We start from the raw sequence: 13,748 nt of genomic DNA on the forward strand, positions 1-13,748 counted from the left end.
AAAGTGCCATGAATTGGGGTGCTGCCCCTCCATTGCATCTGAAAGGCCAGAGAAGCGTGGTCGGACAAGTATCATGTCTGGTGTGCCACATCCTAGGGGTCATCTGTTTTGCCACCAATAATCGGTCCAATCTACTGAAAATGCAATGCGTGGCTAAGTTCCAAGTATATTCCCGGGGAGTCGGGGGAAGCAAACATCTCAAAATCCCAGTTGGAACATGACCTCCACCAACCCCGCTTTCATCCTAGGTTTAGTACACTGTCGAGGAGGGTGGCAATCCATCTCCCCATTCAACACACAGTTAAAGTAGCCCACACAGAACATATCGACCCCGGTCATAGCTGTCATCACATCTCTCAATGTAGGATAAAAGATCTGTGTTTGGAGCATAAGAATTAACAATCACATCTTCCCCATCTAGCGTACCCTGAACTAATATGTAGTAGCCTTCAACATCTTCCTCCATATAAGTCAAGGCAAAAGGGACTCCCGGGACTATCCAAATGTATACCCCCCTGGAGAACGAAGAATATGTGGCATATGTCTGCCCCTCCACTTTTTTGCAAGTTTTTTGTCCTCTGTCTCCGTCAGGTGGGTCTCCTGGAGACATGCTATGCTAGCCCCATGATGCCTAAAGAGGGACAACACCAGATATTGTTTAGTGCTCGTACCAAGGCCCCTCACATTCCAAGAAAAGAGTTTATAATTAGTAATAATGGTCATTGTTTCATAAAAGTCTGGCATGCCACTTGCAGAAAAGCACACATGCTAAGATGGCTAAGACCCCGAAAAAGAGTATTCATAACATTTTCCATTAAACCCCCCCCCCCATTCCCCACCCAGAACAAGTTGTGCAAGATTCAAACCATGCACATGTTCAGTAACATCGATGAACAAGGACCAGTAGTAGAATAGTTCCACCATGGCCAGATCCTGCCTCCATCCCCAATTCCCCCAAATTAGGAAGTTTTACTTCCCCATTTCTTGATACACTGGTAAGGTGCCTTGTGAATCTACCTCTATGTATACAGTTGTTATACCTGTCGAACCTAGGTTGACCATCGTGGCCCACAATTATGATCATAGCTCAGGACAGGCATTTATATCCTAGTTCAGTGCCACCATCTCCAGAGTACAGTTTCTGGAGACAATCCAGACGGTGCTCCTGGGGGTCACTCATATACCAGTATCTGGTACCGCCTCCTATACATTCAATGTTTCGCTGGGTGCCTCTTCATCGCTGGATGCGACCTCCAGCATTCCCTCGATCGATTGCATGTCAGAGTGCACTGTGGCCATCATGCCATCTGCACAGATCACTACCCGGGTCGCGGATGGTTTTTCCTGTGGTGTATTCTTCCCCGGAGGCCATTGTCTACGATTCTTGTTTTCACTTCCTGTTGTAAGCCAAGGCTCTTGATCAGCCAGACTGTTTCCCCGTGGGGTGCATCATGTAAGCCAGGACCAGGCCTCCTCTGGGCACTCAAAAAAGTGAGGCTTTACCGCCTGCAGAACTATCAATTTTCTGGATATAGGAGCATGCATCGGACCCCCATTAGTTGAAGGCGTTTTTTTACTTCAAGAAAGGTCTTTCAACACTCTTGGACTTTATGTGTATAGTCAGGATATATGCCAACATTCCGTCCCTAAAACTGTGGAGACAGGTTCTACCAGGCGGCTTTGTATTATCACATCTCTATCTTTGTAATTAAGTACTTGTGCAATGAGGGCCAATGCTCTATGCGCACGCTTGATCACAAAGAAGGGAGACAGCCCTGCTGGTTTCAGTGTCTCTCTAATCCAGGTTTCCAGAAATGCTCAGGGAATCCCAGGAGGAGCAAGTTATTTCATTGGGACCGCCCTTCAGCATCTTCTGCTCTTTCAAGTGCCGGAGTAACCATTGTCATGTGTGTTATCTGACACTTAAGGAGGCTGACCTCTGTCTGTAGATTGGTTATATTAATTTCCGCCGTCCCTACTTTATCAGCTATATTTTGTAGGTCTGTTCTTAGAGGTTCACCTCAATCGTGACACCCCATAATCTGTCTCTCCAGTGCTACTCTCGAATTTTGGATTGCGTCCAGGATGGCTGCTCGGGTGGGTTCATCCTGGCGGTCAGTAGAATGGTCACTCAGGACCTGATTTTGTCTGGTCGTAGTGTTGTGTATTGCATCATTGTGTTACACTGTGCCTGCTTTGATTGATTCTACTTCCCCATGGCAGAGCCCCAGGCGACAGCCACCCACGCAGGGAGAACGTGGATACAGTCACAGGAAAGTCTAATTGCGCTCGTCTGCCTCAATGTGAAGAAGATCCCAGGTTATGTCTTCCAGATCGCAGGAATCTCAGCTCTTCCATGGGGTCCCCCAATCAGCTTGACCACCGCCTTCTGCAGGCCCAGTCCCTCGGGGTACTACATTCCTGGGTCTCCGCGCAAACCACCACTCGTGCTCGACTACCTCAGAGCACCCGAGTGTCAGTGTGGAAAGGAGGGCCCATCAATGAGGATGAATATCCTGTCTCCACCGCAGCCACCCAGCTCCCAGCCACCGAGAAGGATAGCATATGTATAGTAGGCACTTGTCGGGCGCACAGGGCCTTCAGGGTATAGCTCTCATGGGCATCCACCTACCTGGGCCCTGGCACCATCCGCTATGTTGCAGGCTTCCTCAGCCTCTCACCCTCTTCCACCCGACTGGCCCTTGTGCTGCCCCAAGGACGTGCAACACACTTGTTCTGCTCCCAGGGGCCCACCCTACAGGGAAGACTCTCATGGTGCTCTGAGGTGAGAGGCAGGCCCAGCGTGCTCCGCATGCAGGATCCATACAGCCAGACCTCCTACCTACTACTCATCCATCTTCAACCCACAGAACCATAACTGCATTTTCTATCAACACAGACATACAAATAGAGAGGCTAGTTTTAGGAACATGACTAAACTCATAAATCCACTCTCACCAGTGTTAAACAACAGCATCATTTCCAACAGAATCTCATTCTACTGTATATTCCTTATTTCAATAATCACGAGGAGCAGTCAAGAGGCAAATGTGTGTTTTAATAGAAAACTGTACAAATACGACTTCAATAAAACTAGTATAGATATAGTAGAGGTAGAAAAAATAGCAATGTAATGAAAAAAATATCAATGCGATATATCTGCTAGAACAACCCTTAAAAGCCTAAAGAATATTTTGATAGAATGGAACAAACAAGAATTACATCAACAGATTTAATGTGCAATAGTATAAACAGACTTTCCCTAAAAGGATGACTCCATTGTCCATGATCTGAAACAACTAAGGGCCTTATTTCGATCTTGGTGGACAGGTTACTCCATCACAACAGTGAAGCATATCCCGTCCGCCAAAATATAAATCGCATAGGGTATAATGGGATATATATTTTGGCAGACGGGATATTCGTCACCGTTGTGACTGAGTAACCCTTCTGACAAGATCTAAATCAGTCCCTAAATTAAATTAGCATTAATATTAATTACAATGTCTTCCCCATAGCCCTCCAAAGCATACTTCTGCTGTATGTAAGCACTGTAAATTCAATGTGTTATGACACAATACTACTAAATTTACTAACCTCATAGACTGAAACTTTATTTTCCCTCAATAGGATTTGTACAAGTGACATAAAGATCACAGTACAAATCAGCAGAAAGCATTAAAATGACTGTTGGCCCCTCTCCAAAGATGGTCTCTTAGGACTGTATCACACCCCTGAGTCTCAAACTGATGTGCTGGTGCACCCTTACGGTATCAACAGGAATTCGACTAGCAAAAGGATCTTTGAGTGTGTGTGCACAAACATTTCAAGTCTATCAGTTTGAATGAAATTCATAAAACGAGTCTTCTCCCATCAGGAGAATAATTAAAATGCCTCAATCACCTATCTCAAATAGTGAGAGGGCTCTGGGACAAGCATTTTGACATTTGCCAAGGCGCTTTGCTGAGCATATATCAGGACATACCTGACCAACATCTACGGACCTACAATAGCCTGTAGGAGGGGTTTCGCTACCACTGTCACAATAACTGCATCATCATACTCTTTGGCAAGTGGTTCTCTGTCACAATCCATCAATTTACAAAACAGGAAGTAAATACATTATACTGGTTTTCGTCCTCCTTGGCTAGAAATTCAATCCTAAAGGCACAATCATGCCAGAGGTGGATGTGACATACGTGCAAGGGGCGTGCCCCATTCAAGAGATATGGCTGCCTCACAGGAGACTAGGAGAGAACAGGTGGTGTGAGCTCCCAGTCGTGAATTCCCACTGGATACAATTTGCTTTAACTGTTGCTCCCTGCATACTTTGGAGATAGGAACCTATCAAAAGATATTTGTCCGCCATAATGCATCAACCCATAATATGTTTCAGAATGAATGCTCAGATGATGCGAGAAAGAAACATACACTTGTTGAATGGATCATGCACGTTTACAATCATAGAAATGAGATGATTTAATGCAATTCTGTTTTTTCATTATGTCGCTCAGAATGCAATCTTGGTTTAAGCCAAACTTGGTTAAATGGTGAAAAAACATAATTTCTTAGGTTTGGTCTTTAATATAGAAAAAATATGTAATACTTGCAGAATGCTGGCCCCTAAAACAATGTATTTTGGAGTAATCACTAGTTGTTCAATACATGTAAAACACTTCTCAATTGGTTGCATTTAGTAAAACACATAACAAAGACAACAAAAAGCAAAATGTAAGAAACAGTCAGTGGTTAAACAGACTAAAATTACTTGGTTTTGTGCACTCAGACAGAGGGCCAGATGTAGGTAAAGTCCTTTTTGTGAGTCCTTAATAGCGATTTTTACCGAATCGCAATTAAGGACTAGCAAAATGGAATATATGTAGGTATCGCAAACATAATTGCGATTCCTTAATATTCCTTAATTGCGAATCGCAAATTCAGATTCGCGATCAAGGAATACCTCCCCATTCATTCCTATGGGCCAAGAGGCCCATAGGAATGAATGGGATTTGTGCACGCAATTTGCGAGTAACCAAGAGGTACTCGCAAATTGCGTGTGCAATTTCAAGGGTTCCAAAAGGACACCCTGTTGCACCCCTGAAATGTGCATGTGTGCACATGTGGCGCACATACATGCCCTAAGGGCATGTATGTGTGCCCCATGGCACTTTGAAAAAAGCAAAAAAGTGCTTTTGTAAAGGAAATCGCAAAATACCACCAACTTGAAGTTGGTGGTAATTTGCGATTCTTTAAGGCAAAATCGCAATTTGCTATGCCTACTAGTATAGCATTTAGGGAATCGCAAATTGTGATTCTCTAAATGCTTGCGCACAATAAGGAATCGCAATTTTTGCGATTCCTTATTTTGCAAGAGGGTATTTGCCTACCTACATTGCTCACAGCCAAATTGTGATCGCAAACGCTGAAGTTCGCAGAATTTCAGCGTTTGCGATCCCAATTTGGCTTCCTACATCTGGCCCCAAGTCTTTCAAAACTGTAGCTTTTTTTTATCCCAAATATATATTACGTACACATTTAAAAAGGACAGGCATACTTTCCAGGTTATTTACACTTACTTTAAAACAAACTGGATAAGGCATTTTGAAAAGGTACAGTTTTCTTGGTAACCCATAAACGCCTGCAGTTTGTGTTATTTTAAATAAGCAAAAGGGCTGATTTTAGATTTAAAAGCAGAATGCACACCGTCACATGGCAAGAGAAAATCATCTGGCAAAATTGAAAAATATAAATAAGGGCTTCACAATATCACCTAATATCGCTAGTGAAAAATGTTTAAATTAACTTTTCATAGAATTTCTAAATTATATTAAATACCAATAATTATGTGAAGATGGTTTTAAAAATGTATATTTAGTATTTCATCAATAACTTAATGTACATAAAGACAGTTTAAAAATGCTACATTATATTTACACAAAGTTTACAGATATATATTTATATATATATCCAAGTATTTGTAATTGTATTCCAAAACTCTTCTCTGTGATGTTGACCAGACTCCTTTGCAGGTTTGTCATTATGTCTCTGTTGCTGGGCTTACTGCATTTAATTTAATGCATAGTTAAACTGGTTAGAAAATTTCTCATGTCGCCTCGCGTCCACCTTATTCATCGCACTGATTATTCGTTGCATGGAACCTCTGTAGAAAACACAAAAGGAAGAAATAAACATGTAGTTAATCTTATTTCTTGTGTGTTCTAATAGAAAAAGTGAGGATGAAAGCATTTGTCTCCAACTCAAATTAAAATGAAGGCATGATTTTAATTCTATTCTGCACATATAGATAATTACTCTGGCGGTGTTTGTGCCAGAGTGGTTATGGTTAGGTTAGTCTTAACATAGGAAAGGCATGTGTTCCTTAATTCCTTTGCCTAAAGTTCAACAGCAAATCTGCATGAATCTTTCCAAAAAGACCTCAAACTCGAGCTTCTTCGTTGAAAGTTTTGTGCTGATCCATCAAACAAGGACTAAGAAAAAAGGGGGCCCTTAAGATGTTGATTTCCATTTTAATTCCCATTTGAAAGCTTGGCCTTTGACACAGAAAAAAGTGTATAGTCTAATAAAGTGGTATTACATGTACCCAGGGTCTGCAAACTACATGCTACTAGTGGGTCTGCAGCACTTAATGCGGCACCCTTTTAAATAGCCTTTTTAAACACGTCTACGGTCTGTCATTGCGACCTGGTAAAATATCAATTTTGCCAGACCTCCATCTCCATTGTTAATACATATAAATCACCCCTAGGGAGGGCCATAACAGCCCAGGGCAGGGTGCATTATATTTAAAATATTGGATATGTACTCTTAGGTTTTACATGTCTGGTAGTGAAAAACTCACAAATTCGTTTTTCACTACTGTGAGGCCTACTTCACCCATACAGTAACATTGGGTTACCCTATTACATTCAATACGTGATAACTTTTGTTTGGGAATAGGTGGAAATATGTTTGGTGTCATTGGAATTGTAAAATCCTCTTCAAGGGTAAAGTATGATTTTAATTCATAATCCTGAAAATGCCACTTTTAGAAAGTTGGCATTTTCTTGTCCTAACCATTTGGTGCCTACAACCTGTAGCCTGGCTCACATGACTAGATGTAGTGGTCAGTTGGCCTTTGTGTATTCCTCCCAGACAGTAACACAACTGAGGTACTAGATGTTATCAGGATGTACAATCCTGACAAGATATTTGGGGGTGGAGCTAAACATGACCACATTTGCACTTCAATAGGGGCTGCCTCCTGTGTTCACAAAGAACATAACACTAGCCTTTGGTCACCTCAGACATCCTGGGACCAAGGCAGGGAGGAAGTAAATTCCAGAACCATCTGTGGGGGTGAAAACTCCAGAAGTTTCTTCCACTTCAGAGCTAGCACCGGGTATAAACATAGGACCCTCTTAACAACTCTTTAGAACACTCATGGACCTGCAGATCCTACAGAAGGACTGCCCAGCTGCTTGAGCCCCGTCCTACTATCTGAGAAGGAAGGCTGGACCTGCTCTTCATCCCAGGCTACCTGAGCGACTCCAGAGGGTCTGTTGGCGGACTTGTCTGAGCTACAGGGGCACACCAAGCTCAAGAGGCCTCTCTTCAACTGCTCAGCTGACCTGCTGCAACTGGACCTGCAACTGGACTTGCCTGAGCCCTACTGGTCTCTGTAAGAGTGAGTCCCTGATCTCCAAGTGGTGCCTCCCCAGGGCCTGGGAAGGCATCAGAGTGCACTCCTCGGGACACAGATGTTCGTGCCAAGATCTTGCCGCCCGTCAACATGAAGCTCCAGTGAACCAATGAGGTGGATGTGACATACGTGCAAGGAACGTGTCCCATTCAAGAGATACGGCTGCCTCACACGAGACTAGGCGAGAACAGGTGGTGTGAGCTCCCAGTTGTGAATTCCCACTGGAAAAACAATTTGCTTTAACTGTTGCTCCCTGCATACTTTGGAGATAGGAACCTATCAGAAGATAGTTGCCAGCCATGACGCATCAACCCATAATATGTTTCACAATGAATGCTCAGATAATGCGAGAAAGAAACATAGACTTGTTGAATGGAACATTCACGTTTACAATCATAAAAATGAGATGACTGGATTTAATGCAATTCTGATTTTCAATATGTCGCTCAAAATGCAATCTTGGTTTGAGTCAAACTTGGTTAAATGGTGAAAAAACATAATTTCTTAGGTTTTGTCTTTAACATGCAAAAATATCTAATACTAGCAGAAAGCTGGCCCCTAAAACGATGTATTTTGAAGTAATCACTAGTTGTTCAATACAAATAAAACACTACTCAATTGGTTGCATTTACTAAAACACATAATGAAAAAAACAAAAAGCAAAATGTAACAAACAGCCAGTGGTTAAACAGACTAAAATTACTTGGTTTTGTGCACTCAGACTCAGTCTTTCAAAAACTGTCAATTTTCATCCCAAATATACATTACCTACACATTTAAAAGGGACAGGCATACTTTCTAGATTAATTACACTTACTTTAGCTCGTGCTTCAGCGACAAATGGCAACACAAGATCTGCATTTCTTGCTTCAGCATCTACAGCCCCCAGTGACCACCAAAGGCAAGTTACAGCAACAACCATCCACAACACCCGGTATGATTTTCCCACTACAGCGACAACGGTCTGCGACATCTAGCCTGCCTTTCATGCTACTGCAACCATCCACAACGCTTTCCCTGCTTCTCATGGCCTTCTCCGCCGTGAACCTGACTTTTCACGCCGCCCTTAGAGGAGGTAACCTTTTCCATGGGACTAACCTGGTCCGGGTATCTGGCCCGCGCCTCATCGTGGCTGGCCTGAGCTTGTGACTTTGCCACAGTCTAGCACGACCAGATGACCGCAAGTGGCGATTTGTGATTTTCGGCGCTGTACTTGTCTCAACCTTTGAAATTGGATATCTTCAGTTCTAATGATTGTAATTTTGTCGTTTTGGCGTCAAATAATTTATTACATTTTACTCTATTTTTCTAAATTGGTGTGGGACTTTTCTTGTGTTGTCTTTACACTTTAATACCGTGTATGTGCTGCATAAATACTTTACACATTGCCTCTGAGCTAAGCCTGACTACTTTTGTGCCAAGCTACCAGAGAGTTATGCACAGGTTGATTTAGGGCCTTTTATTGTTCACCTGGACAAGAATTGTGGTGGTTGCTTGAGTAGGGTTTCACTTCCCTGAATCAATGACCTAATTTGACACACTTCTTTCTCTGGAGGGAAGCTGTATCCATCCTCCATTTTGTGCCATGCTAACCAGGGGGCATACAAAACCGATCCCAATGGTCCAACCAAACTTGTACACATTAAAATGTCCCACTGCCATGATTGTGCTAAACATATACAACGTACATATGCACTCAACACACACACTGGATGCAAGTGAAAGTTCCTGGGTGCAAAACATATACCCAAGGGGGCCCAGAGGCCACACTCCTTACTGACACATAAAAAAGAATGCTCAGCACTACTAAACCACAAAAATCGGTCTGCTGACACCATCGCTTCATGTCAGCAACCGAAGACATGGATAGCAGTCCCATTTCACCAAAATAACGCAAACCTGGTGCGTTCCTTTGGGTCACAGAAACATTCTTGGGCCTTATTACCAGGAACAGACCCAGGCTATAGAGTACATGCTGCATTAGCATGTTAGCCAGCCTGTAAAGAGTCAAGATACCAGTTCCAAGTAGTTTGGTTGTTCAGAGCACGTGTGCTCTACCGCTTACCATTAATGTACCAACAAGGGATGCACATCCGTGTACCATTCCTGTACCAACAAGGAGTGTGCGCTTTAAAATTCAGCAAGATTTTCATATGATATCTGGTAAGCAACGACTTCTTTTTAAGAGTGTTATACTCTTCCAAACACCATAGTTAGGAAGCTCTTGCCTTGTAGATTTTTAGATAGATTCTTCTGGTTAAAGACCTCCATTTAAATGTGTTGAAGAGCTATTAAGTAGCCAGCACACAGGACCTCGGGAGGCAAGGTAGGGCTGAGGTTAACTCTTCATTCATCCAGAAACGTATTCAGCAAGTACGGCCAGGATAAATGAATGAAGAGAAGGGATTTTTGGGGACAAAAGAGGGAATTAAAATCAGATTTGGAATGGCAGCAAAGGTTGCAAAAGGGCCCGTATCCATTTATTTATAATGATGTCGTGAGATCAAGCGGCCTTTGTTGTTGTAAATATTTTCAATAGACTTGACAAATATTGATTTAATATCTACTTATTGATTCTTATTTATAGTGCCTTTATCGAGGGTGCTTTACAAAGCAGAAGCAACAAGAAGTCCAATAGAAGATGGAAAGTAGAACCTTGGAAGTGGGGAGCCCAAGATGGCCCTTCATTAGCATCTGAACTCCAGCTTTTGTTTTCTCTTTAATAAAGGTTCAATAAAGCTAGGTTTCCTGCACCAGCTCCACTGCTGTGTCTAAGTTAAAGGGAAAGGGCAAGGCAGTGTCACTTCCTTTGATGTCCCACCAGAACTGCCATGGAAATACATTTTGAGGATCTGTCCAAGTTAATCTGGTGCCTGGTTTCAGAAGGAAACATGCAGCTGCAACCTCAGCGTGTATGTTTTTTTTTCTCCTTTTCTACAGATACCAAGGATATCCACAATATTAAACATCATGCCATCTTAGCGAGATATTTTAATAACTTTCTGAAAGTATTTAGCAATTCTACATTTTATGTCATGTTAAATAAACATGAATTTGATTGGCCAAGTATGTTGTATGTAAGTGTAGGTAACTTGTAAGTCATGGTTTCAAACTGATCGATTAGCGAACAGTACAAGTGCACTTAACGGAATTAGAAAAAATGTTGCTGCAAGCCAGTTGTGGTCTAATTTGTGTGAGAAAAGTATCTCTAACACTGCACAGTAGCCTTGACACTCAAATGTTTCACATTAACCCCACTCGCTTGTGAGATATGAATGAAATGCGATGCCAGTCGGATACTAGATTTGCAACTTTCCTCTGTGTTATTCAATTTTCAACAGTGTAAATACTTAACTTTGTACCAAATGCCAAGGTTGTTGTACACAGCTGCTGACTAGATATCCTTTCATAAAAAGGACATGATGGCAGCTTAGGAGGAAAATAGTTAGAAGAACAGAAGCAGCTATAAAACGCAAAACTGAAACTCCGCACACGAAAATACAAATAACGTATGGATCCTTGCTATGATTGCAGATATTTACACAGTGCTTTACATGCCTTGTGTTTTCCATTTTACACATGCTCTCAATTGTGGAATTTCACCATATCTCACTATCTTTGGTCGGCATATTCGAAAATGAAATAAGAAAAGAGAAACCCATCTTCAATTATAAAACACATCTGAAGAAGGCTCACCTCAAATCTCTACTCTTCCCCTCTTGTTGACCACTCTAAGCTATTTGGAAAATAAAATAAATGTTTGGGGGGTATTTCATTAGCCAAAGATTTTTGTTTAGTGGTCTACACTCATTCATTCAACTATGAAACATATGGGTAGGTTTTGGTGAAGACTGGAAGCAAGGGTGCAGAGATCATCATTTTGGAAACCATTTTGCTCTAATCTAATATATTAAACCCATATTGGGAGTTACAAATATAAATACATCTTGAACACGTGTCAAGTAGGTCATATCCTGTGTGCCTGTTTAACCTGCTTGCAATTAGCCAATATGTTTTGCAACTCACCTGCGCTGCTGGTCTTAGGGTCTCGACGACCACCACGAAAGGAACCAGAGCGAATGGAGGTGAAACAAATGAAGGGTAAACCCCCAAAACCTAGACAAACGTTTCTGAAAGCAACCTTAAGCTCTGGTCCTGAGCCTTCTGCTAGTAAACAGCTAGAGTACGGTATTTCAGAGAAGCAAACAGGTAATCTGGCTAGTGAGTACCAGCACTTCTATATTTCAATTTAAAGTGCTGGTAAAGAGCACTTTAACATTCATAAGGGGCAGGCTGAGGCTTTCCACCTGAGCTGTCATATTTGCACTTTACAGAGTGTGCACTTTCTGGATAAATTAGCGAGTCATTGTTACACTCATTCGTCTCACTTCAAGCAAGCGTCTAAGCGCTTTATTTCTTGTAGGAATTGTATGTACATTTAGGAGCATCTGAGGGGTGAAGAGATGAAAGTGGAACATTACGGTTCCTTTTCACAGCTTACTACCGAGAACTTTCTTTTGGCAAACAGTGCGGCTAGGACAAAAGGAGACTGAATGATCTACCCAAGATCACACACTTCCATGAAGCGGAGAGTCTGACATCACCAGTCTGAATGTATTCTTTTATCACCTGCAAGTCCGTGAAGAAACCGTTCAACAAACAGTACCCATGCCCAATGCGTGCCACATACCTGTCTAGTGTGTCTATTAAACTATCTGGCATTTTTTGGGCGACACCCAAGACTGGTGCTGAGATGTGAACTGCCCCCTCCATCAGGGTGGTTACGCAGACCCCTTCTTTTCTCCTACACACTATGGCAGGGTTAGGAGAACAGGCCCTGTAGTAAAATGAACTCCCTAAAAAACAAACGTGGAGAAGGTGCTAATAACTCACCATCAGACCAGGCTCGGATCTGTTGCACGGAGACGACGAGGGCAGAATAAAGTTCTGGAGTTGGTAAAAGTTTCCTGGGAGGAGAAGCTCAGTGGGTTTGTGCCGTGCAGAAGCTTCATGCCTCTCTGTCCCTCACTGCCCCATTCAGCCGGCTCGGTAGTGTTTGTGTCACGTGACTCCGCTCCTCTCCTGGAAACCAGACTGGAACCGACAACGGCGCTGTCAGCGGCCAATCAAGTGCAAGTTCAGGGGTGCAAGGAGGGAGGGCTGGGGGGGTCAGGGGGCCTATGCGCTGCAGAAGGATGTCTATCCAGGGGGCAAGAAAACGAGGGGCGATGGGCCTATGGACGAAGCGATTCTGAAAGTGAGAAATCAAACTAACAAGCATTTGCAATGCAATAGGACTTGCATTTACGCAAGACCTATTGCATTGGAAACAGGAGTGCGGGCGGGCGAGAAGGCACAAACGGAAGTGGGTGGGGGGGGCCCGAGAATTCATGGACTGCGGGAGGGGGTGAGAAGGCAGGAAAGAAAATAGTGTTCGGAGTAAAGGGGCAGCAGCCATGGAAGGATACAAATGACGACATGGCCCTCATGAGGCGGGACTAACAAGCCTAAACCAAATCGGAAGGCAGCATTTAGCACCTAAGCCAATGCAAAAGATGGGCAGAGAGTGGGCGGAGCTTCCACTCCATACTGAATACATACCTCGCAAAGCGAGCAGCGCATGCGCGCTTAGTCATACATTGGCAACCTCAGAGTTCAGATACTCTCTTTCTTGAATACCTACATAGAAAGAAAATTACTCTTAGACAATCTTTTTCTGGGAGTGCACCCTACAATGAAACTCCATCTACTGTCCGAATGAATCCTTTCTAATTAACCTTGAAAAGTAAGATTAATTTTTTGCTTTTTCACTGCCGCTTTCCCATTTGCTCTGAAACACCGAATGAATTCTCAAAGAAAAATAGAGGCTGGTTATCCCTTCTGTCGATCCTGAACTTACACAATGTGCATGTGTATATATTGTATCTTTGGCCACCTCACTACTATTTAAAACCCACTCATTCTTCTAACTGACAACAAGGTGGAGATGATGGGATCCCTGGTGATGACACACATTATTGAAACACCATTTATACTAGGTTCTTCTAGA

At 42.8% G+C, this 13,748-nt stretch overlaps 1 protein-coding gene across 2 annotated transcripts in view; it reads right to left on the minus strand.

Annotated features, from left to right (window-relative positions):
- Positions 1-3,037: 3,037 nt before the first annotated feature.
- Positions 3,038-13,748, minus strand: part of UVSSA (UV stimulated scaffold protein A) — a 287,019-nt gene continuing 276,308 nt past the window's right edge. For both annotated transcript variants that reach the window (XM_085642589.1, XM_085642590.1), the window contains exon 14: positions 3,038-6,160. In XM_085642589.1, the coding sequence (XP_085498715.1) occupies positions 6,067-6,160 (94 nt within the window). In that variant the 3' untranslated portion in view covers positions 3,038-6,066. The remainder of the gene's footprint in view (positions 6,161-13,748) is intronic.

Source organism: Triturus cristatus, chromosome 2_2 (assembly GCF_964204655.1).
Source record: "Triturus cristatus chromosome 2_2, aTriCri1.1, whole genome shotgun sequence".
NCBI classification, from domain to species: domain Eukaryota; kingdom Metazoa; phylum Chordata; class Amphibia; order Caudata; family Salamandridae; genus Triturus; species Triturus cristatus.